General features: G+C 40.9%; 4 protein-coding genes across 7 annotated transcripts; 1 reads left to right on the forward strand and 3 right to left on the reverse strand.

The window, feature by feature from the left end:
- Window positions 1–4: 4 nt before the first annotated feature.
- On the forward strand, window positions 5–7,400 carry LOC135333761 (protein Dr1-like). 2 transcript variants are annotated; one of them, XM_064528792.1, is made up of 7 exons: window positions 5–176; window positions 305–391; window positions 3,980–4,143; window positions 5,297–5,407; window positions 6,279–6,452; window positions 6,854–6,997; window positions 7,175–7,400. In XM_064528792.1, exons 1-7 carry the CDS (start codon window positions 125–127, stop codon window positions 7,334–7,336), a joined length of 894 nt encoding a protein of 297 aa, XP_064384862.1. In that variant the 5' UTR covers window positions 5–124; the 3' UTR covers window positions 7,337–7,400. The 2 variants fall into 2 exon arrangements, with proteins under 2 accessions (XP_064384862.1, XP_064384863.1); XM_064528793.1 differs by lacking the exon at window positions 6,279–6,452.
- LOC135333727 (AP-2 complex subunit mu-like) lies at window positions 7,371–19,523 on the reverse strand. 3 transcript variants are annotated; one of them, XM_064528755.1, is made up of 17 exons: window positions 19,423–19,523; window positions 19,155–19,252; window positions 18,668–18,933; window positions 17,773–17,855; window positions 17,331–17,466; window positions 15,812–15,974; window positions 15,365–15,496; window positions 14,914–14,998; window positions 14,504–14,652; window positions 13,849–13,969; window positions 12,139–13,345; window positions 11,852–11,996; window positions 8,978–10,052; window positions 8,593–8,859; window positions 8,344–8,484; window positions 7,907–8,199; window positions 7,371–7,792 (listed from the first exon to the last, which is right to left on the reverse strand). In XM_064528755.1, exons 2-11 carry the CDS (start codon window positions 19,226–19,228, stop codon window positions 13,199–13,201), a joined length of 1,356 nt encoding a protein of 451 aa, XP_064384825.1. In that variant the 5' UTR covers window positions 19,229–19,252; window positions 19,423–19,523; the 3' UTR covers window positions 7,371–7,792; window positions 7,907–8,199; window positions 8,344–8,484; window positions 8,593–8,859; window positions 8,978–10,052; window positions 11,852–11,996; window positions 12,139–13,198. The 3 variants fall into 3 exon arrangements, with proteins under 3 accessions (XP_064384825.1, XP_064384824.1, XP_064384823.1); XM_064528754.1 differs by having other exon boundaries at window positions 8,978–11,420; XM_064528753.1 differs by having other exon boundaries at window positions 8,978–11,996.
- A 29-nt stretch (window positions 19,524–19,552) lies between these two features.
- Window positions 19,553–21,605, reverse strand: LOC135333747 (uncharacterized). The gene is made up of 6 exons (XM_064528778.1): window positions 21,443–21,605; window positions 20,903–20,954; window positions 20,776–20,851; window positions 20,185–20,717; window positions 19,988–20,070; window positions 19,553–19,875 (listed from the first exon to the last, which is right to left on the reverse strand). The coding sequence occupies exons 1-6, from the start codon at window positions 21,528–21,530 to the stop codon at window positions 19,610–19,612; spliced, it is 1,098 nt and encodes a 365-aa protein (XP_064384848.1). The 5' UTR covers window positions 21,531–21,605; the 3' UTR covers window positions 19,553–19,609.
- A 68-nt stretch (window positions 21,606–21,673) lies between these two features.
- LOC135333765 (F-actin-capping protein subunit beta-like) lies at window positions 21,674–24,945 on the reverse strand. The gene is made up of 8 exons (XM_064528797.1): window positions 24,785–24,945; window positions 24,379–24,474; window positions 24,014–24,135; window positions 23,679–23,792; window positions 22,963–23,101; window positions 22,392–22,574; window positions 22,127–22,203; window positions 21,674–21,954 (listed from the first exon to the last, which is right to left on the reverse strand). The coding sequence occupies exons 1-8, from the start codon at window positions 24,785–24,787 to the stop codon at window positions 21,870–21,872; spliced, it is 819 nt and encodes a 272-aa protein (XP_064384867.1). The 5' UTR covers window positions 24,788–24,945; the 3' UTR covers window positions 21,674–21,869.
- Between the last annotated feature and the right edge of the window lie 18 nt (window positions 24,946–24,963).

Raw genomic sequence — 24,963 nt, forward strand, 5'->3', positions numbered from 1 at the left:
AGTTTCCATAGAGAAGTGAGAACGGCTGAATCAGCAGACTACCCAGGGTGTGTTTTATTAAGAAAACCCATGTGGAGAGATCCGAAGAAAAATTGTCTACCATTGCATTATCTGAAGAGCTCCAATGGCTGATGGAGGATCAGGACTGCAAGATGATGAACTCTATCTGCCCAGGAGTGAGTCATCCACGTCAGCACCCTTGAGAGGCATAGTAGCCATCGTGTTACCCTTTCCTTGTAGATATATAATATTCAATCCTCTAATGCACCTGGCTCATCACAGTCTCTTTTATTATAATATGCAGCTGTGGTGAACAAGCTCATCAAGGAGATTGTGCCCAACATTAGAGTCTCTACTGACGCTAGAGACCTCCTCCTCAACTGCTGCACAGGTCAGCATCTCTTACGAATTGTAACTACCCAGTTACCCTATATACAGTCTATATAAGGTGTCACTAAAAAATAGCACGTTTGCGCGAGACTATACAAGCCTTCATGTATGTACTGTACACATGTGCTATGTAGGTGAAACGTCCACTGTCGCATGTAGTATGAGGGTCGCTTTATCTATACGGTGGAGTGCTTGCTTATGTAATGTAGTCTATGTATAGGTAGGCAGAGTCTCCTCAATAGGCCATTGACAAAAAAAGATCTATCATTCCTAGGCTGGGTACCCTACCAGTGGCTATAGGCTACGTATAAGTTATGTCCTCCTGTTCATTCAGAGTTCCAGCTGATTCTGAGTTCCTTGTACACTTGAGGAATGTTTGTGTAGTAGAGTTGCATACATGGTAGAGTTCATCTACCTACATGTATGCACTCTTCTTCTTGTGTAGAGTTGATCCCCTATATATGCACTCTTCTCGTGTAGCGTTGATCCCCTATATATGCACTCTTCTCGTGTAGAGTTGATCCACCTATATATGTACTCTCCTCGTGTAGAGTTGATCCCCTATATATGTACTCTTCTTCTTGTGTAGAGTTGATCCACCTATATATGCACTCTTCTCATGTAGAGTTGATCTGCCTATATATGCACTCTTCTCGTGAGAGTTGATCCCCTATATATATGCACTCTTCTCGTGTAGAGTTGATCCCCTATATATGCACTCTTCTCGTGTAGCGTTGATCCCCTATATATGCACTCTTCTCGTGTAGAGTTGATCCACCTATATATGTACTCTTCTCGTGTAGAGTTGATCCCCTATATATGTACTCTTCTTCTTGTGTAGAGTTGATCCACCTATATATGCACTCTTCTTGTGTAGAGTTGATCTGCCTATATATGCACTCTTCTCGTGAGAGTTGATCCCCTATATATATGCACTCTTCTCGTGTAGAGTTGATCCCCTATATATGCACTCTTCTCGTGTAGCGTTGATCCCCTATATGTGCACTCTTCTTGTGTAGAGTTGATCCCCTATATATGTACTCTTCTCGTGTAGAGTTGATCCCCTATATATGTACTCTTCTCGTGTAGAGTTGATCCCCTATATATGTACTCTTCTCGTGTAGAGTTGATCCCCTATATATGCACTCTTCTCGTGTAGAGTTGATCCGCCTATATATGCACTCTTCTCGTGAGAGTTGATCCCCTATATATATGCACTCTTCTCGTGTAGAGTTGATCCCCTATATATGCACTCTTCTTGTGTAGAGTTGATCACCTATATATGCACTCTTCTTGTGTAGAGTTGATCCCCTATATATATGCACTCTTCTCGTGTAGAGTTGATCCCCTATATATGTACTCTTCTCGTGTAGAGTTGATCCCCTATATATGTACGTACTCTTCTTGTGTAGAGTTGATCACCTATATATGCACTCTTCTCGTGTAGAGTTGATCCCCTATATATGTACTCTTCTCGTGTAGAGTTGATCCCCTATACATGTATATGTACTCTTCTCGTGTAGAGTTGATCCCCTATATGTGCACTCTTCTCGTGTAGAGTTGATCCCCTATATATGCACTCTTCTTGTGTAGAGTTGATCCCCTATATGTGCACTCTTCTCGTGTAGAGTTGATCCCCTATATATGCACTCTTCTTGTGTAGAGTTGATCCCCTATATGTGCACTCTTCTCGTGTAGAGTTGATCCCCTATATATGTACTCTTCTCGTGTAGAGTTGATCCCCTATATGTGCACTCTTCTCGTGTAGAGTTGATCCCCTATATATGCACTCTTCTTGTGTAGAGTTGATCCCCTATATGTGCACTCTTCTCGTGTAGAGTTGATCCCCTATATATGTACTCTTCTCGTGTAGAGTTAATCCCCTATATAATTATGCACTCTTCTCGTGTAGAGTTGATCCACCTATATAATTATGCACTCTTCTCGTGTAGAGTTGATCCCCTATATATGTACTCTTCTTGTGTAGAGTTGATCCCCTATATATGCACTTTTCTCGTGTAGAGTTGATCCCCTATATATGTACTCTTCTTGTGTAGAGTTGATCCCCTATATATGCACTCTTCTCGTGTAGCGTTGATCCCCTATATATGCACTCTTCTTGTGTAGAGTTGATCCCCTATATATGCACTCTTCTCGTGTAGAGTTGATCCCCTATATATGCACTCTTCTCGTGTAGAGTTGATCCCCTATATATGTACTCTTTTCGTGTAGAGTTGATCCCCTATATATGCACTCTTCTCGTGTAGAGTTGATCCCCTATATATGTACTCTTCTCGTGTAGAGTTGATCCCCTATATATGCACTCTTCTTGTGTAGAGTTGATCACCTATATATGCACTCTTCTTGTGTAGAGTTGATCCCCTATATATATGCACTCTTCTCGTGTAGAGTTGATCCCCTATATATGTACTCTTCTCGTGTAGAGTTGATCCCCTATATATGTACGTACTCTTCTTGTGTAGAGTTGATCACCTATATATGCACTCTTCTTGTGTAGAGTTAATCCCCTATATATGCACTCTTCTCGTGTAGAGTTAATCCCCTATATATGTACTCTTCTCGTGTAGAGTTGATCCCCTATATATGTACTCTTCTCGTGTAGAGTTGATCCCCTATATGTGCACTCTTCTCGTGTAGAGTTGATCCCCTATATATGCACTCTTCTTGTGTAGAGTTGATCCCCTATATGTGCACTCTTCTCGTGTAGAGTTGATCCCCTATATATGCACTCTTCTTGTGTAGAGTTGATCCCCTATATGTGCACTCTTCTCGTGTAGAGTTGATCCCCTATATATGTACTCTTCTCGTGTAGAGTTAATCCCCTATATAATTATGCACTCTTCTTGTGTAGAGTTGATCCACCTATATAATTATGCACTCTTCTCGTGTAGAGTTGATCCCCTATATATGTACTCTTCTTGTGTAGAGTTGATCCCCTATATATGCACTTTTCTCGTGTAGAGTTGATCCCCTATATATGTACTCTTCTTGTGTAGAGTTGATCCCCTATATATGCACTCTTCTCGTGTAGCGTTGATCCCCTATATATGCACTCTTCTTGTGTAGAGTTGATCCCCTATATATGCACTCTTCTCGTGTAGAGTTGATCCCCTATATATGTACTCTTCTCGTGTAGAGTTGATCCCCTATATATGTACTCTTCTCGTGTAGAGTTGATCCCCTATATATGTACTCTTCTCGTGTAGAGTTGATCCACCTATATATGCACTCTTCTCGTGTAGAGTTGATCCCCTATATATGTACTCTTCTTCTTGTGTAGAGTTGATCCACCTATATATGCACTCTTCTCGTGTAGAGTTGATCACCTATATATATGTACTCTTCTCGTGTAGAGTTGATCCACCTATATAATTATGCACTCTTCTCGTGTAGAGTTGATCCACCTATATATGTACTCTTCTCGTGTAGAATTGATCCCCTATATATGTCGTGTAGAGTTGATCCACCTATATATGCACTCTTCTTCTTGTGTAGAGTTGATCCCCTATATATGTACTCTTCTCTCATGTAGAGTTGATCCGCCTATATACACTTTTCTCTCATGTAGAGTTCATCCACCTGATAGCCAGTGAGGCCAGTGACATCTCTGAGAAACAAGCCAAGAAGGTCATCTCCCCTGAGCACGTTGTGGAGGCTCTGAGCACGTTGGGCTTTACTGAGTATGTGGTGGATGTCAAGGCCGTGCACAAAGAGTACAAAGAACAGGCCTCAGTAAGTGCAGTACACATAGTAATTATTAAGCATGGATTAGGTTTATAGCAAGAGTGCATGTACTCTTGGTTGTAGGTACTGTAATTTTAGTGCATCCATGTACACGCATGCAGCTACATATACGTATCTCAAACTCAAAAGCGAAACACCAAACATGTGCCATAGTTTATTTTATAATAGTGGCTTTGAGCCTGACAATGCAGCACGTGTAAAAGACCTCTCCTTGAGAGCTACATTCGAAATTGGAATGAGGGGCACTTATATACATGTATGGATCACTTTCTACAGACATGTATAATTATCCATTCGTTAGTAATAGCTAATGTGAAACCTATTAATAATGTTTGCATAATAATGTACCTAGCTGATTTTGCAATGTGTGTGTGTGCAATTCTTGATCGGTTCGCATCAGGTTTCTGTGTACACTACACATGTAGCTTGTACGTACTTACGTGAAACTGTTATAGTCTGACCCCATTAGTTTAAGAATTTATTACTGGCTTACAAACCTCCGCCAATATTTATAAACGTACGTACATGATATAACAATATTAACGTATACTCGTTGCTCAAACTGTTTGTGAGTACAGGAATGTGTGCGTTCGTGTTACAACAGGGGACTCCCCCTACATATGCTCTGCAGGTGGTCGGTAGTTAATAGCGTCTTATAAACAACGCTTTCGCATTAAATTACGGGGTTTTCCCCATGTACAGTAGTTGCAGTGAATATCAACACATGATTTTCCCTTGAGCTCTACTATTTTCAGCGTATCGCATACCTGAGTTTTCCCTGTTTTCTACCTATCTCCCTAGTATCTTATCAGATTACTCGAGTGTGGAAATTTAATATGCTACCCAAGGTCATAGTTTAACTATCTGGGTGTGATACAGAATTTTGAAGTAGAGGGGAGAAATAAGAAAAGTAACCAGAAAATGTAGCTAAAAAAAGATCAACTTTTATTTCAATACCCAGCTATGGACAAACACTCAGTCATACAACTAGCACTTGAATGCAAATTTTAGGGAGGGGGGTTATCCCCCTTTCCCGTGTATGGTACCCTGATTCCGCCTTTTAAAACTTGATTTGCAGGTGGTCAATGCTCAAAAAAAAAAATGGTTGATTGTATTGATGACAGGGTTTTCCTCCTCTCAGAAACACCGTCGTCGAGGACGAAGTAAATTGGACAAACTGGGTATCCCGGAGGAGGAGTTGCATCGTCAGCAGCAACAGCTGTTCGAAGAAGCCAGACAACAACAGATGGAAGTGAGTTTGTACATATGTAATAGAAACTGTCTGGTTTTGCTGCTGATTGACCGTGACGTACGTAAATTGATAATTGATTCTTGGTAGGTCACAGTTTCTTCTGATTTCCATGAGGTAATTAAAGCATATTTCCTAGTAGGAAATGTCACTGTTTAAGTACAATAAGTGTTATAACCAACGTGTTGTGTGGGTGTTCCTATTGTATGTGTACATTATACTGCGCTTTTTGTAGTTTGATAGTCTCTTACTAATAGTCATTTACTACGATGGCTGTTTAATGCCAACAATGCAGTGTTGAAAGGAACGTCATCCTTGTATTGTGTGCACTCTGAAGCTACGTGTATGTACACTACCAATAGCCGATAATTATTGTGTATCTTGTTACCTGTGTTTTTGAATCGACCAAATTCCTTTCCTTTCCTTGATTTATTGCCCATGGCCGAAAGCCCTACTTAGGAGGTTTTCTTGATAATCAATCTACCATGCAATAGGGAGAGTACCTATACGGTAAACCACTTCCTAAGAACATTATTTAGACTATTATCATTGCACAATGTGTGTGTGTGTACTCTACACTGTGTTTCAGTATGGTGGCTCGATCACAACGTTACGTGTACAATTTTATAGTGGGGTTTCCCCCATAGCTGTGGTCTTCCAATTAGCAACATGTGAATTCTCTTGCAAGCCTGTTTATTGTCTACTGCACCATACACGATAACACGGTACTCTGTCTTTGCAATACTGTACTTCCATACATGTAGTACATCAGGAGTACTCCTGAGTACATGTACATGTATGTCATTGTGCCATTAGCAGTATATATATATATACTTTCATCTTGCACTCCATGGGGGTTGTGTGTTCCCTCTAGTCGGAGATGTTGGAGCAGCAGAGACTACAGCAGACTGGGCTACCCTCACCGGCCAGCTCGGGAAACAGCATGGGTGGTCAGTCACTTGACAGTCGTGTGACAGTCACACCCTCCCCTCAACCACCGAGTGTTATTGCTCCTGTTTCAGTTGACCCACAACCTGCTACATTAAGGGTACGACAAACATCTTGTATAGTCATGCAAGGTCCATCAGTCTAAGAGCTGCATGCATTAAATGTATTGTCTACTGTCCTTTCATTATTATTATTTATAGATCTGACCCATATTTAATATACTGACCGCTGATACCCTATGCTCTGTTTAGGCTCCTAGTGAGTCATGCAAGGGTCATTAGTCTAAGAGCTGCATGCATTGTCTACTGCCCCTTCATATTTATAGATGTGACCCATATTTAGTATACTGACCGCTGATACCCTATGCTCTGCTTAGGCTCCTAGTGAGTCATGCAAGGGTCATTAGTCTAAGAGCTGCATGCATTGTCTACTGCCCCTTCATATTTATAGATGTGACCCATATTTAGTATACTGACCGCTGATACCCTATGCCCTGCTTAGGCTCCTAGTGTGTCCACGGGGGGAATGTCCCTCCTCCCTCAGGGCTCAGCCATCACTGTGGCCAGTCTCCAGGCTACCTCTCACCTTATTCAACAGGCACTGGCAATGGCCTCTGCTCAAATGGCCACAGGGCAACTGTTGCATGTAAGACTAGACTTGTATTACCTCCGTGTTTACATTACACATTTTTGAAGAGCCTTAGGCTTTGTCATTGCTTGGTTTTATTGAAATTGGCACCACCCTCATACCTTTTTGGTGCTTTTTAATTGTACAAGTATGCACCCTCTATGTATGCGCATGCTGCTTCTTTCCACTATACAGCAAGGACTGGCGATCCCCCCTCAATTGGCCCCACCCACTGGTGCTACCCTCCCCATTCTTCTGCCTAAACCCCCGCAGCTCCTCACCACGCCTGATCGCACCCTTCCACCCACCCCACTACAAGACACTAAAACTGAGCTTAAAAAACCACCAGATAATTAGTGTTGAGATTGTACATGCATGTTATGGCCATTCATTAATTGAAATTATCTTATTGTTGTATATATCATTGATCTAACAAAAAAAAATGGAATGTGTGTCTTCGCCGAACAAAACGTCGTATATAAATTATTAATTAAATAATTAGCTAGTGTTAATTAGGGGGAAGTGTTGTCAGCTATGGTATATGTTATAAGGAAATTAAAGTGATATACTCATATAATCTCTGGAAGTGATATGGAAAAAACTGATGCTATATAATAAAAACAGAACATGACCTTGTGCATTCAGATCTAGAGCTTGTGCACTGAAAATGATGAGCGATTCGAAACAATCATGGGAGAGTCACTTTTGTTCGATATCTTGACTGTAACTTTCTGGTTGGTTTTCAGCTGTAGATTTCCAACCACAGCGAGGGTTGTTTGAGAGCCCATTAACACACCAGTTGTAATTAATGCCCTGTAGACGTTGATAAGTAAATGTCAAACTTTCACGAGTTTACCGCAAAATTATGGCTTATATACAACACAATTAATACATGATATGCAATTATACACACACTGTGACACTTACTCGTTGCAACTGTCGGAAGATGCATCGATACACACAGCCACACTGACTTCCTGCAGCTGGCTAGCTGATTCCCGCCTTCGTCTCTCAGTTCCAGCCTCAGGCTCTGGGGTTTTTGTTGTCGCCTGGACACTAGATGCTGTCGGTGTTGTCGGCTGGATAGTCGGTGGTTTCAGCTGGACACTAGCTGTGATGAGAAACACTCCTCCTTCCCTTGCAGTGAACCTCCCGTTGATGGGGTCCAAGTCCTTGACATTGCCAAGGTAGTGTCCTGGCTCCAAGCCCTTTGTTTCACTCTGAAGTTTACAATAGTGAGGAATCTAACAAGTGTAATCAACAAAGAATACAAACATGTACAGTGTCATGTAACGAACTCGATGCTATAGTATAACACTGCACTAAAATATATATACACAATGATATGATTCCCCATTACTTACATCTTGGGGACTTTTTAAGTCCTGCAGCTGAGTCTGAGAGTTGGGAGAGAGTAGGATGTCGATATTCATGGAGAGATGGAAACTGTCGTTTCTGAGAGGGAGCTCAACAAGCTCTGGTTTAGTAGTCATCTCAGAAGGAGGCTGCAATGAAATAAGAATATAGATGTAATAGCAACAGATTAGCTGGACAATCATTTATTTGGAGATGGTTACATTGAAGGTATAGATAGTTTGTATTCTGCAACTCACTGGGGGGAATGGAGGGAATGGAGGGAATGGAAAGCTTGCAGCTACTTTCCAGCAAAGAACCACAATGAAGGAGACATGGAAGATATGTGAAGTTGCCATTTTTGATGATTAGATTTCTCGTGTTTTTTCAGTTTCTTCAGTTTCTGACTTGTGCCTTTCTGCAATGAGCTGCAGAGTGCTCTCTTTTATACTCTCACGTTGCATTCCAGCGCTGTGGTCAACGAGCTGTGACTGCAACTCGATATACCTCAAATAGAACACTCCATACTGTAAACATTCCATCAATTGTATTCACTGCTACGGACAATACCCTATTTGATATCTATTTCTGCACACTCCAATAACTGAGCCAGTATTTGGCATTTACTGCATCCTTTAGTCTCACCTACTTCCCGGGTGGCAATCCCCATGACCGCATTCCAGTCTTAGACAAGCTCATAGCATGAATATCGTTAGGAGATTCCACTAGCTGTGGGTCTATAAATACGGAAACAAGCAGGGAATTATGCCCTTGACAGACGGCTTATGCAAGTTTCTGGGCTAATTGAGTATTTATTGCTCCACATGCAGAGATAAATAAACAATCTGCAGTTTAGAGATTCACAGCTTCAGCCAATGAACTGCATGGCCAAGCATGAACGTATTAAATTGATGATGCAACTAAAATTAATTACATGGACTGCAAGAAATTAATTGCACCAGCAAGATGCATATGGCATGCACATTTTTCACTAAAGTGGGGGAAAAATGTGGGTTCCGAATTGAGGGTGATTACAAATACGAAGCTGATTAACAATTAGGTGCAGGTAAGAAATTTACTTGCTCCAAGCGATGACGGAACACTTCAAGCAAGTAAAAAATCATCCGTTATAACCCCCACTAACCCGCACTAAAATAACCCTGCGTCAAGCCTTAATTAATAGTGCAAGCAAACATAATTATCACAAATGCATGGTCAATGATTGAGCACCTAGGCAACTGAGAAAATAGTGTAGGTGTTGTAACAACTATTACTCTGTTTTAAGATGCAAGCACATCTGAGCTAATAGTTTATTTTACGGTAGACAGTTACCCAATCCAAACTTTGAAACTCTATCCCTTCCCAATTAAGTGGAGATAAAGAGATTACAATGGCCGATTAAGCAAGTCAAAACAGAGACATTTAACAAGAGCAACTGAGACTAATTGCTTGTGGGACAGACAGTCAGTCAAGTAGTACTCATGTTACAAAATAAGGGCAGGAGTGTGTGCGTACTACGGAAAGGGGGGGGAGTGTCATAATTATCGTTAACCGAATTAGACCAATTGTGCATGATGGGAATAACGACATCTTCAGTCAACTGATTCCCCCTCACGTATCATAAGGGAGTGTGTGTGCGTCCTACGGGCGGGAGAATGATATGTCCTTAACACCTTCCCTTTTGAGGCCTTCTTGTTGAGAATGCGTGGAGCTAATCCAGCTGCACAACGAGGGGTGACATGCAGAAGGTAGTCAAGGATGTAATTACAAGCGTTTGTAATAACATTATTAACCGTTAGCTACTGAAACGTGAAAGTGAATTTTGCACAAGACAATTTTTATGACGTCACATTTCTACATTAATACAGTGTAAGAGTATAATTATAGCCACCAACAATTCTTCTTCAGCTTATGGCAAAGAGATAAGTGCATTTGTGGTTTTTAGCACACAGACAATATTTATATTAATTGTCATTAGTGAAAACCACAGACCAGCAACATGCATGTGCAATACAAGCAAGTTAGTACAATGTATGACTCTATACAGTTTTATGAATTTAATAGGAACATTCTGTCACTGGATATTTCATGACGTGTGGGTGGGTTACTAAATAATAGTTAGACACTGTTTTGGAGGTGATTATGGGATTTAGAAGCCCAAAGGCACTGATTTAGTATCCCGAGCGTAGCGAGGGTACTAAAGTGGCTGAGGGCTTCTAAATCACATGGATACCGACAAAACAGTGTCTAACTCATTTAGATACTAGTGCGCATGCGCAAACTGCTTGACTACAATACAATTACTTGACAACGGAATACTAGGTATACTAAGTAAATTTGCAGGTATACTAAGTCCCATAGTATACCTGCTCTGAGGCACTTTTCCCATGTACTTCCCATGTAGATCTTATCAACTAGTGTCTAAGAATTGTTAACATGGGCAGTAATGGGCTATGGTGGAAGTATTGTAATTATTATACCATAATTTTATGATGTACAGTGGAGACATTTTTAAACACTGAGTTTAGCTGGTAATGGAGCTAAAATTACAAGCTTGAATAGTCAACACCTCTACGTATGTCACAGAGCAAGAAGGGACATAATTATATTGAAGAGGATCCTCTCACACAATAATGTAGGTAGCATGAAATTACAATCGTGTGTCACGCACTACGGTTACTTAACCAGTTATTAATCTGCTATAATTCTAGACTAGCCGACACACTTCTGTGAAATGCAACCCAACAATAGCCACAATTTAATTAATTAAGTGCGGTCAAGCCTACACATTTGCAGCAAGTCACTTGAGAAGGATAAAATTCATTGAGTCAGTGGCTCAGAGTTGGGTCAACTTTCTTCAGACGAGCAGGTGCATGCATGGAGGATACGGTGTGAGCATACCTCAATAGCCTACACACTTCTCAAAGGAATATTATGCAACACACATACATTGTACAGTAATATATGTGCACGATGTTTACAGGCATTTGTAGTCCATGAAAAGGATTGGTTTCCGTCTATTCATTCAAGCATTTCAATGCCTTCAGTGTCTGCGTAGGAATGGTCAGTCTTGCGGGAGTTTTGTGACCTTATGGGAACATTCACATATATGGAGGAAACATACGTAGTGCATATCTGAGCTATATATCATATCTAGGGAAATTACAGTTGGGGTGAGTGAAATGTGCGACTATAATTATTTGTGGTTAATTACGTGATAACCTAAATAGTGATATCAGTAGGTAGGTATGCAAGTTGACTATTGGCCAATTTAGTGGGAAACAGATATCAAGTGCATGAACAATTCAACTGAATTGATATTCAATTTCATTAATGCATTACACACAGGAATAACTACAGGAATAACTATGAACTGAAACCGATACAATATTGCAACTTCAACAAATTGTCGTTCCCACGAGTCATAGCAACCAGACAACCATTTTAATGATTACATGTAGGAGACATTGAACAAGTATCAAGTAAACACACCTTAGTTCTTAACATGGACACACTTACTCAAATGTTTTTCTAACTCCAACAAAGATGGAAATAGAGAGACTGCTATAATGATATTCATCGGGTGGGATAACGCTGGGCCATGTTCATAAGGAAGAGACGGATGTTGACTGTTGAAACTCAAGCCTTAAATGAACGGCTCTCTCTAGCAACAGAATATAGTCATTACTGTGAGTAACTGGAGACAATGTGCCCACCCAAGCGACCACTCACACGATGTCATCAAAAGCGGTAAATTGCATATCTGTAAGTGTGAACACAGCGCTCAGATCTATCCCATAACTCACTCAGGGTTGCCTTGGATACTGTTACAGCTGTACACAAGCTCCATAAGTTATTCTATAATTAAATCATTCAGGGAAAACCACAGGCTAGCCAAGAAACTACCACAGGTAGTTTACCGAAGGAAGTCTGAGAAACAACCACAGGTAGTTATATTGACGGAAGTCGATCAGGGTTAGTTCTGAACATACACTTCACAACACTGTAAAAATGTTAACTGCACAATTGACGTTGTTACATTGTTTTCATAAGCTGTACTGTGTGTACAATACATGGGATGGCTTGTTGCAACACAGGTGTAGGACACTTCACATGCAGTAAAGCTACCTCTACAAATAACATTTCTAATAAAATATTATATACAGACCTATAAGTCACACTTGACCTGCAGGCTCGTTATGGTGGCTATTAATTAAACAAAGAGTCCGTGAGTTCATACGGAGCTCAAAGTACGTGCTCAGGGAATCGATTTACATATTTCGTTGCCGACGTGTTGCATTAGCATAGTGATAACAATTAAACAAGTTTTGTACAGGGATCCAAACAAGGCGGGTCTATAGAGGAAGGGGAGACTAACAAACTGTGTAGGATACCAATAACACCCGCCTACGAATCCATTCATTAAATTAGTACTGCTTAGGGAAAGTTTATGGTTTAGTAATTCACAATTATCGGCATCATACAAAAACAGGAAAAGTTAATTACGATTACGACTACGAGACTACGACTACGACATTGCAATTCCACTAATGTGCCAATCTAATTCATGCTGTCTTTGAAGTCTGCACAACGTTTTTGGCATGTAAACAAATCAAAGATCGACTCAGCACAAAATAGAGACTTGGAATTCATAGATCTAGCTAAAAGCAATAAAACATACATTCATGATTCTAGATACAGCATGCCTCAGTGCTATCCCAGTGTCACTTACAGCCTAAAGGGTTACATAATAATTAAATAATAATCTATTTACATGGAAAGAAATAAACCATAATATCTCATTTTATGTACTCTGCTTTCAAAAACATTGCCTAGCAACTAAATAACCACGGTTATTGTTATTAACTAGTAGTTGGACTGTGCTCTCGTCTCGTAGAGACCACTCTTGCTAATGTATCGGACCCACTTGATCACGTCGTGGTCGCTGTAGTTAAGCTTGGGCTCAAACACTTTCAGATATCGCACCTTTAGTCCCGAGCACGCAAATGGCACCTAAAGCGTGTGTGTGTGTGGAGGGGAAGTGTGAACAAACAAACATCACAAGGGTTGTTTCTCAATAGGCAATAAGAGGAATTACTATTTGCCTCCTCTGGCAATCCACAGCCTATGGAACTCTACAACAACTATTAATACGATACTCACTAGTAGAGCTAGGTTGGGGTACTCTATATTGTACAGTTGCCAAATCATTCTCATGTAACTTTCCCTGGAGAATTACATACAGTCTGGCCTATATAAATAGACATTCAGGGGGGAACTAGAACACATACAATGTTGCACCACCCTAAAATTCATGCATGTCAATGGCTTACAGTGACTAGGCTTAACTGATAAGATCTACACTGCCACATCACAGTCTCGTGAATAACTACTGGCGTGGAAAAACTCTGCAGTACAAGTTTATTTATTGGCAGATCCTATCAGGGTATGTATACACAGAGAGCATGGTACTCTCATCCTCACACTCGCTATATACATGTGAGTAAGTAGCTTACCTCAAAGTTCATGGAGATGGGCGGTTTGGATGATTGCTTCTGTCTGGTTGTCTCAGTGATGGGGAGGAGCTCAATGTTGGCCGTCAGTTGAGTCTCTCTCATCCCCTGCATGTTCCTTAACCTGTACGAGGGCAGTGCACGGCTTAATATGTGGTTTGGAAACATGCACCCTCTAGTACACGTTCTACAGTATAATATGTGTATCGACTTACATTTGATTAAATTATCTAAGAAACGAGAGCTATCTTATGGTATCGATCTATTTAATTAGGTTGAGAGATAAAGGGTGAAGAATCAAGATAACTTTTCCCACTGAGCAAGCACAAAGTAAAATTCCAACACAAGCTGTCTCTGACTGATCGATCTAGCATGCACACACCACCCAAACACAGACAGACTAGAAGACAGCCTCCAATACAAACACTACCATGGGAACAATTAAACTATACAGGATAGACATGTACTTAGTCCAAACACACAGCCACAGAGGCCAGACTACTGACTTGTTGACCCACCAGTAACATTCTCTAAACAAAGCGGAAAACTGATCAGTCACTATTGAGTTATTTGATGACCCATGCAGATGCCAGGGTATCATCAATGACCACTTGATCAAACACGAACCATATGGCCGCTGCTATATAACTCCACCCACCTCCACACGATAGCATTCTCCCCCGTCTTATGCTTAGCCTTCCCACGGAGTGTGTTGATTCTCACGCCACTTGTGTTTGGGGGGACGGGTATTCGGACCTCAATTTTCTGAGCACTGAGCTGAGCTTTAAACAGACTCTTGAGCACAATCTGAAGAAGTAGAAAATGATCATCAATAGGAAATGGAACTAAACCTTGGGAATGTAGCCATCCTATACACCTAACTGTACAGGTATGTACATTACATTATACAGTGTAGACAAAACAGTTAAATGTAATGATTATTGGTTGAGCTGCTTGCTTGCTGCTCAGGTAATATTTATCTACTGTTAGGGTACCTAGCCATGAGAACTAGGAATGGTAAGTTGACGTAAGCTTAATAAGTGAGTTTTTGGGGACCGATAGACTTGCCTTGATTTCCATCTGAGTACGAGAGGGTTCTCGTACAAGTGGGATAACTCTGAAAGGTAGAGTGATATCCTTGGTTGTACGATACCTGCACATATATAGCCAGTAGTCATTATACCAATCAATTAACTTTAATGTGGTGAGGAAGCATGGACATACATGTACATGCGATGGTGATGTATACGTGTGTGTGTACGTGTGTGTAGGTGGTGTACGTGAGCACAAGTGTATACATGATTGGGATAAATATGTCGTGTGGGTGTGCTGGTATGCAAGTTACAAATAATTATTATAATTATAGCCTATTATGGAAGGATGTGAGGAGAAGCTATTTGTTGGTGATAAATAAGTCGTGTGGGTATGCTGGTATGAGTGCACACGATCAAGTTATATAGTCTATTATGGAAGAATGCGTGGAGGAAGCGTGCACTTATATGTACCGTACACTACCCACTTCATGAGCTCATACTCTCCGTCGGGGGGGATGAAGCTGATACTTCTCTCGGACTCAAACTTGCTCAATTTGACACACTGATGGAAGGTGCAGTCATCGATGGCTATACTGCTACGACCGCTATTCCCTGACCTGCATGCACACAGCGAGGGAGGGAGATCAAGAATGCTGATTCAGAACAACCAGCTAAAAGTACATCTAGCATTTACCATTTACTATAGTACTGACTGGCACTGCTTAAAGACATCACAATCACTCATGTACAGTACATGTATTATAATTGTTAAATAGGCTTTAACTAGGATTGGCACTACTTCTGTAGCTTTTAGCACTTTTCACACGTATTACCTCATATAATTTTTAAAGACATAATTATGTACATGTAGAAACACTTGCACATAAACAAAGCTAAAGCAGTATTTTGGTAATGATCATCAGACAACATACCTCTTTGCTATCTGCTGTTCGAGGGAGGCTGCCTCAGGAGTGGATGGTTTAGCTTGCTTGTCCACCACCAACTTATCATTCATGCCAAATTTGCACTCGGGCATTCCGCTCAGATAGCTCTTCATGACCACATGACCCGAGACGTGGGAACTGAGGGCCTCACCTGAAGTTATATAAGTTATGTAGTGACACATAAAATAATGTGCATTAATCATTGCATGATTTAATAGATCATTATTATAGCATGAAACATGAAACTGAGGAAGAATCTCATACTATAATTAATTGTGCTTACCAAATTAATTATGCCTGGAGGCTACCACCTGTGTTATAATGCGGAAGGGACTGCATGACTTTTGTTACACACTTGTAACCTTGACAACGTAATTAAACTGTCACTATATACAATCAATAACTCTTAGGTTTTTGATTACTAAAGCTATGTTTCTAAGCTTCAGAGTTCTAGAAACCTTTATTACTGGAGTATTTGCATGGAAAACAAACAGGACTCCACGTGTTGTAGTACGTATGCGTAATGTGGAGCACTTCGATTTAAAGCCGCGTTTAGCTACAAACATGTTGTCTAAAGAATTAGAATGAAAGGTAACCTTAAACGTCAACCAACCAATTTCTCATATTTCTCCCTAGATAATTGCATCACTTATTATTTTGTTGGTCATGTGGTGCCCCTACTGGGTGCCTATTGGGGTCCAGTCTGATATTCATGAGCACAATCACAATAGTACATGCACAGTGTCACATGCTGTTGACTAATAGTGTTACTAGTGGGATTCATATTACACACAGGAAATAAGGATTGCGCAGATAAGAGTATGGGGGGACTTTAAAGCTCAAGGTTGAGATCATGTTCAGGGCTGGTATGGCTATAAGGTAATCATCATCCACGAGAAGACTAAATATGTCTTTAATTGGGGTGTACACACAGCAATAAATTAATATTCACCAATTCTAGGTATTTTATAATTATATACATGTGTTTCTGATGCCACACAACATTCTCATTAATTCATTCTCTTGTGCACCCTGCACACTATCACAACTAATAGCCTTCTATACATACAATGCTCATGAATGTATATATACACATAGTCACTCTGTAGCTTAACACCATTACTGCTCGTAACCTTCTTTATGTTTATACACATGGCAAAAAAAGTCACAGGTCATTTTACTGCTTTGAGCAATCATAAATGAAGCTGTAAGCGTGTACATGTATGTAGGTTAGACTAGAAGCACACACGTACATGTACATACTACTATGTACCATATGCATATCACTCCAAAGGTGATCAACTATACTGAGTAGAACCTCGGTTATCCAGACACTCGGATAATCGAATGGATAAACTACGCCTTGATCCACTCACTTAATTGATAAACAGCAGTGCAAATTTAGGCGTCTGTGCAAGCCCATTCTCAGAGAAAATTGTCAAGTCGGATAATAGAGGCTCTACTGTAAGCCTAACCCTATACATAACCCCCCACACTCTACACGTACCTTGCTGAGACATGAGTAGGTTGACTGACTCCAGGACGTCAAGGTAAAGTTCATTCTTGCGGTACTTGATGCCCTCCCTCCTCCAGCTGATCTGACCGGTCACTTGGTTTGTAATCTGCTTCTGCTCCTCTGTGCTCTGTAGGCAATAAGTAACAATAGGGTAGCAAAAAAAACATAAACTGAAACACTACAATTGTACATGTAGTCTACCATTTACAGCATCACAGCTAGAGGCCTTGGACTTGTGACAGTATTGAATACTAGATAGAATACGGATTTTATGAACGTGTACTCAGCAGTGCATGATCTAACGTGGAAGTGAGATGCCTAAATTAAGCTTTATACACACCAGATACAGAAAAACCTATGGACATAATTATTGAGACAGGAAACAATCATGATCACAAAAACATGGCACCAGCAGAGAGATAGATGCACATACTTGAGCTCTGATTCCCTGCTGAGTGATGTAAGTCTTGAGCACCCCAGAGTCTGTCTTCTGGGGGTAGCCATAGTCCACAATCTCTGTACAAAGTCAGAGGGAAGCTAGGTCACACAAAACGTATAGAGAGTTTGGTTTCTTAAAACAGCGGATTGGGTCTCAAAGGATCAAGAATTTATATATAAACATACCACCCCAAGATCAACTTGAAATTGATGCGACCAACTCTAGTTAGGGGGCACACTAGCTGTTTAATTTAACACAAAGATGCATTTAAACATGTAATATTCCTCACTTGGGGTCTGTATCATAGCAACTGGGTGGGGTTTAACTACCATAAACCCCAGCCCTGGAGCACATTCCTCATAAACTCCCTTGCCTTGAGGGCACACTGATTTTATACTAGATCTACACAGCCAAAAAGAAGCTAGACACTTGTTGACAAGGGCAGGACAGATGGGTGGGGCTTGCTAAACATCAGGAAGGCTCACTGTTTGGACATTGACAAGTTAGTGCGTAGAGCTAAAAGCTTAGCACTGGCTACAAGCTATACGCACAACCTTTTTGTTTGTTTTCAATAGTTTTTGAGACTGTTAGCTAGTTGTAGATCCAATCTATCCAAGGTAAGGTAGCTTAGGTAGCAAGTACTTTTCATTCAAGTGGGTATATAACACTTATTGTCCACTACATTCGAATTTATGGGCAAACGTAAACCATCCTTGGCCTCGCCCTCGTTCTCGGAGGTTTACTGCCATAAATTCTGATGTAGTGGACAATAAGTATAACATATGTCATCACAAAAATACCTCGTCATGTAAATGCTTCAATACACATCAAACACACTAAGAGGAGACGCAATATTGAGAGTAACCTCCATTGAGTTACGTGTACTTACCGTCAAGAAGCTCATAGATAAGCACAAAGTTATTCTTGATGTTTTCCTCAGTGATGGAGCCAAAGTATGACTCTAGGACACCAATCATCTTGGTCAGGAACTCAAACACTAGAGCAGCATTGACGTTCTGTCTGGTGGCTGCTACTATCCATACATTAGAGCGACGTGTGTGGAAGTAGCTGGTCCGAGCAATGTTGGATATGGGGGACCTCACAGTATGTCGGGCGTGGATCACACTCACTCTGAAGGCATCCACAGCCGTCCGTCTGTGTGTGTGTGTGTGTGTGTGTGTGTGTGTGTGTGGTGTGGGACTCAATGTAGGTGTGGCAGCTCTCAGGGGAAAGTATGGGTTTATTCAATACTTGCCTGCTCAGGCCTATTGTAGCCTATAAACAAGAGCCGTTTTTACGTACATGTAATTTCCAATCAGAGATCAGCTTCACTAGATAGACCACCCACACTTAGCTACAGTTGTTATGGTACTCACGTGATGGTGTCCCTGAACACCCGGGAGATGAGGACCTCCCCCTTGTGGTTGTAGATAAACACTCCACCTATCATGACCACACACAGGCTCGCTAGAGTCTAGAGTAGAGGAGGGGGAGATTTGAAGAGAAAAAAGGTGTATGACGAAGGCTGAACTTTAATGTAGTACCCACTCCTGCTACCGCTGAAACTCCCATTTATGGACTCTCTAATACCATGCACCATGTTATTACATTATTTTAGTGCATACATTGTGCTTATTTACTTACCTAAACCCCAATGAAGTGAACTTGAAAGCTCTGTTGTGCTTGTTTAATATTAACAGTCTCCACCCAGAGTATAGCACATGACAATCATGTGCGCATGCCTTCATGAAGTTGCGCATGCGCATATCATAGGTTATAACTATGCAACACAGAACATCAGCATTCAAGGCAATTTACATACACAACTATTTTAAAAATCAGAGATAGAGTCATCAGAGTCCCATCCACTTTCAATTTTAGGTGCATCAAAGTCCAATTCTTTATCGTAGACATAGTCTTGGTCGCCTGGTTTCGACTGATGAGCTTGGAACACCGACTCCATCTCTTCTTTTCTCTGAGCTAAGTAGGCATCATTGGCTTTATTGAGGTCCTCATCAGGACTGGACTGGACTCCATTCATTTGTGGAGGAGGGGTAACAATGTTCATGAGTCTGAAGTCTTCACCACTGAAGCTACCTATAAGGGGGACAGGAACAAGATGAAAGAAAAACAATGCAGTTTGTGCAAATGCAAGGCATCAGTAACCAGCTTTATTAACAAAGAAGTGCTTATTATACAAGGAATATACCTAATAGGTGGTCTCCTGCTAAATTTTCCCCCTCTATGCTCAGGGCGAGACTGTCATCATCGTCTAGCTCTTCGATTGCAAAGCTGTAGTGTGACACAGTGACACAGTTCACCAGACAATCAGAAACACATCTCATTGGCCATAATACAGTCAATGTACCAATAATTTATAAACAAACTCAGAAAAAGCGTTCTCACCTTAAACTCTTGTCATCCTTGGCTGGGGGAGGCTTATTTTGAGATGCCATTGTGCTCTTTTCACTCTCACTGTTGAAGTCAGCACTGTAGTCAGGAATCTCATTTTCTTCTGGTGCAGAATCTGTTTTGAGATGCTGCTTGACTGTAGAGACATTGTTATCCTTTTCTTTAAGGGGATTTAATGGGGGCAATCGACTGAGAGGTGGCAGCTTGCCTAGTGGACTGGATATACTAGACGGCTGAAGTGAACTGGAGTTGTTTGTGAGGGATGAAGGTCTCGGGAGACCTGAAATATCTGGTATTGTGACATCAAGTACATCCTCATCATCTTCAGGCCCTAGGAGCTCATCTAAAGCTTCTTCAAACTCCTGGTTGAGTGTTGGTTGTGATGTGTGCGTAGTGAGTAAAGGAAAGCCAGTAAGTGAGGGGAGGCCGGCGAGTGAGGAGTGAATGGGTGAGGGTGTGGGGGTGTGATCTGGTGACCTGGTATTCTCCTTGTTACTGTCCATGACTCTTTGTAGTAGGGAATTAAGCTGTATGGAATAGTGTGTAAAAATATATATTGATCATCACACCCTACTATTAATGTACCTGCTTTCTGGGAAGCTTGCTAACGTAGTCGCAATGTTTAGCATTTCGTAGAAGTTTGTCACCATAAGCTTCAACACTGAAGGAAAAATAATTGATTTATGAGGTTACTGGTATAATTAGAACTTACTTATTCACTCTCACAAATCCTCGCAGTGGAATTGTCCGTCTTCTTGTCTTCCCTGTACATAGGTGAATATTATAGATCTAATAATAATAGATACTATCTTTTTCTAGTTACAGCACCACAAAAAATTAATCAGTGGCGCACAAGAGTTTGGTGAGGGGGCACATAGCAATAGAACGTACTAGTAGCTGTTTCCACACGAGGCTATCATTACTGTAAAACCTCGATTTAAGGCGACACTTTTAAATAATTACGTTTTGCAAAAGTAGAGTTTTAATGTACACAAAAAAAGAAAGAATTTATATGGTGCTATATGGGCGAAATGTCCAAGTGTCGCATATTTAGAGGGTCGCCTTAAATAGAGGTTTTACGGTAGATCAATTGTACATAAAGCCTCGATTTAAGGCCACATTACAAATCTAATTACCTAAGCACCAGCATAAATTTACTTGGCACTGTAATTAGAAGAAAGACGGTAGGTGAGTGAGCGTGTAAGTGTAGCATATGAAAATGAATGGAGCTGTTAGTTACTGCATGATTTACCTGTATTTAGGTCTTTGTAGGTAATAGCAAGCATGGGAGGCTTGAATTTCAGAGCACACTTGATTGGAGAAATGTGATCACTTGTCATGGTGGTGTTACTGTACCTTCAAAGTTATTTCGAAGTTGGCTAGACAAAAATTACAAGAAATAGCTGAATTGGTAAAGATCGTAATGTCGTATCCATGGAAATAAGCACAACCACACCCACTAAGTACGCCCACATTATTCACATTGAAAGTATAATTATAAGCAAAAAAACACTCACACAGTTTCATGAACACAATGCCAAGCAACTAAACAGTAACACAACACATCTTTGTTCCTATGTTTGCTCAAAATCACATTCAAAAAATCTATACATACACAAAATGAATGGTTATAAATTAGCTAACAGCTACACAACTATTTGAAATGCACTCTATCCAGTTTAGTTTCCACCACGATTCATTCGCTGCTGGAGCTCTGTGGCAAGTAAACGCTGTTGGTCTTTGTGCTTCAAGTCGTTAATTGACCTGCAAAAAATAGTATACTATTGAATATAGTGGAGTGTGCAAACTATTACACTACGTACATTTACAGCAAATAGATGTGCAGAATTATTTAAGAATGCATGTAGCCACTGTGGAATAAGATATCGTGTGCAGTGTACAAAGCATGCGTAAGGAGATGTAAACTGTAACTCACCTGAGATCGTTAACAATATCGCTGGTCTTGCCAAAGTAGATCTCGTTCAGTGTTTGTCGAATCTTGTTCTCCATATCCTGTACAGAGAATAAAGAATAAAATTGTTGCTAATTAACACCAGCACATTGGAAAATTAATATGACAAGTTTACATAACACATGTACCAAATATGGATGCAAATACTTTGTATACGTACTAAAGTCAAAACATTGGGGAATCAATAAGAATGAAGTACAGTACATGTAGGTACCACAAACACGCGTACCTCAATCATTCTGCCAATGTTGGCAATGTGTGGATTAGAATCATTGACGGCGTGGTCTATTTCAGCCTGACGTGTTAGACTGCCCCCCAAGTTCATGGTGCCTGAGGCTGCCTTGATGGTCTGTAGCCACAGCATCACAGTCGATGTCAGCTTATAGTGGGCATTGCGTCCTTGAGCTTTCTCCTGCAAGGAAGAGAGGAGTAAGTAATGTTGAATGTGTACATACTTTTCCAGTCTACAGGTTATGTGTGAATCAGAGAAGTGCTTCACAGTGTACGTCGTGGTTATACAGTCAGTATGCACCCACACGTACATGCTTAGCTAGACAGTGAATGGAATGTGACAAGCTTAAAAGCATATGGACTGGAACCAGAGGAGGTTCGACATGCATGCACGAATCACTACAAGTTCAGTGCATTGACGTCATTCCGGTCACGTGATAACGTCCAGAACAAATACACTAGCACTTGTAGTGATTCGTGCATGCATGTCAGACCTCCTCTGGACTGAAACTGGGGGAGACACCTAAGATACCACGATAGTGTAAAGTGTGGTATGTCTATAGGCTTACTTGAACCTCCACGACATGGATCGAGTCCCAGCATCCCTTGGTCCGCTCAGTGTCCCCAGCCTTTTTGATGAGGACTACCCCTGCAAACCCGTGGTCCAGGTCCCATAGGTACACCGAACAAACTCCACTCTCAAAGTACCTGCACAGAGTAGTGGAAAAAGGTCGTATCATAAAGCAATAATAATATATACACTGGCTTCATTCATTTGATCACAATAAAGTACAATATGTACGTACACACCAGTGACATGTACAGGAAATTGTTGATTTTGAAATCGATTAATACTAAGCACAATACCTAAACAAGCATACTAATAGCAGCACAACAACACTGAAAGATAGTAACTGAGAAAAAGCAAGCATCCCCATTATGCCCTTATACGTACGTACACGTATGATGATCATAAAGTACAAACCAAATCTCAACAAACTCCTAATAAAAAACATTTATCATTCCTCCCCATTCCAAACACATGACAGAACCACGCCTACATGTACATGTGCAGTACATTGGCATTAATTATTATTATTGCTAGAGTCATAATTGCCTAAACACATGACAACATCCTTGTTTTTCTAATGCTTCAATTAGAGGCAATTTCAATATGGCAGTTACGACTAGGAACACACAATTCCACAAAACACACTTCACTCCTCACACACTCAACACACTCCTCACACACTTCACACTCAACACACTCTTCACGCGGGCTCACAATTCTCTGTAAGTGTCAAAAGCTTGGTTGGCTTCCACCTCGAGTCGTCTCAGTCGGTCACTGGGCACTGCTCCATCGCTCAGAGGGGGGTCATACTTGTTACTCCATGGTGACCTACAAAAAGTGACCACTCTCTAATTAAACAGTATTATATCCAAGCCCATGTTCAGAGTGGGCATTGTCCTGAGTCTTTTGTAAATCTAAGTTAATTATTTACAACAAGCAACACACACACACACACACACACACACGATACGTACTGCACGCAGATTACAAATCACAAAGAAGTTGTGAGAAATCAACAAACTAAGATCAGAGTACTAACACTGAATCACCTGTATGAGTCCCCGTCCCTATTGTAGTCACAGAGGAGGTAGTCTTTGCCGGTGGTTTTGTCCCGAGCAATTTTGAGGGGCTGGTCTACTGACGACAGGAGATCCTCACACAAAGCAGGAGCCTACGTACACACATATACGGTTATCATAGTCATACACGGTCATAGAACAGGACGAATAGTTTTCATGACTACAGTTTATGGGTAGAGGTATTTCTACAATATTACCATGTAGGTATCGCTTTCATATTAGGTGCATGTCAATTAGAGTCAACCCAATAGGACAAATTTTCCTTATATGTAGTGTAGGCCCATTTTATGGTGTAGTGAGGGGTATGCGATGTGTTTTAATGCGATGTGTTGTACCAGGTCGATTAGATCTGAGAGATTTTTCTCGATATCCTGTGGAGGCAGTCTCCTCATGAGGTCTAGGGCACAGTCTAACTGCTGGTCTTCGCTCGCCTGCAAACGGGGAGGTAGCAACTCATACAAGCAATGGTATAATGACACAAGTTGTAGCTCTAGATTAAAGCTTCAAACCATAATATGACTTTATGTATTCAGTGTACAGTACATATATTTATGCTGTGCGTACATGTGCCTATTAAATGTCTGCCAATCCTTCAAGGTGTATAATATGTAGTGTCTAACACTGAGTGTATTACTCTAGGCCCCCTAGAGCCAGCTACCAAAAGCAGAGCAGAGGGTGTCTACATGTACATGTATGTCCAAGCCTTTCAAATAGCACACTCTAAACCTTTACATGCCTTACCATGTCTTCTCTTCACTCCTTGAAGCTACTCCCACTAACACAATTGTCTCTTTCGCGTAGATACACACAAACAGGCAGCAATGACCTTTTCTTTGCTTTTCCAGCGCCCCAACAGAAGTGTTTTCCATATAAGGTTATTTTTGGGTTTACCCGTCAAAATTGTGACATCTCCCACATAA

The sequence above is a fragment of the Halichondria panicea genome, chromosome 3 (assembly GCF_963675165.1).
Source record: "Halichondria panicea chromosome 3, odHalPani1.1, whole genome shotgun sequence".
NCBI lineage: Eukaryota > Metazoa > Porifera > Demospongiae > Suberitida > Halichondriidae > Halichondria > Halichondria panicea.

Excerpts from the sequence above, each read along its gene's own strand:
- LOC135333761 (XM_064528792.1), top strand. The coding sequence starts at position 125 with ATGGCTGATGGAGGATCAGGACTGCAAGATGATGAACTCTATCTGCCC. Across the intron at positions 4,144-5,296 it reads AGTACAAAGAACAGGCCTCA|AAACACCGTCGTCGAGGACG; the intron begins GTAAGTGCAGTA and ends TCCTCCTCTCAG. Across the intron at positions 6,453-6,853 it reads CACAACCTGCTACATTAAGG|GCTCCTAGTGTGTCCACGGG; the intron begins GTACGACAAACA and ends TGCCCTGCTTAG.
- LOC135333727 (XM_064528755.1), bottom strand. The coding sequence starts at position 19,228 with ATGATAGGTGGAGTGTTTATCTACAACCACAAGGGGGAGGTCCTCATC. Across the intron at positions 14,653-14,913 it reads GTACTCAGATGGAAATCAAG|ATTGTGCTCAAGAGTCTGTT; the intron begins GCAAGTCTATCG and ends CTACTTCTTCAG. Across the intron at positions 13,346-13,848 it reads CCATCTCCATGAACTTTGAG|GTGCCATTTGCGTGCTCGGG; the intron begins GTAAGCTACTTA and ends CACACGCTTTAG.
- LOC135333747 (XM_064528778.1), bottom strand. The coding sequence starts at position 21,530 with ATGACAAGTGATCACATTTCTCCAATCAAGTGTGCTCTGAAATTCAAG. Across the intron at positions 20,955-21,442 it reads CTACAAAGACCTAAATACAG|GGAAGACAAGAAGACGGACA; the intron begins GTAAATCATGCA and ends ACCTATGTACAG. Across the intron at positions 20,071-20,184 it reads AAGGATGACAAGAGTTTAAG|CTTTGCAATCGAAGAGCTAG; the intron begins GTGAGAACGCTT and ends GTCACACTACAG.
- LOC135333765 (XM_064528797.1), bottom strand. Across the intron at positions 24,136-24,378 it reads TCTCAGATCTAATCGACCTG|GCTCCTGCTTTGTGTGAGGA; the intron begins GTACAACACATC and ends GTGTGTACGTAG. Across the intron at positions 21,955-22,126 it reads GATATTGTTAACGATCTCAG|GTCAATTAACGACTTGAAGC; the intron begins GTGAGTTACAGT and ends TATTTTTTGCAG.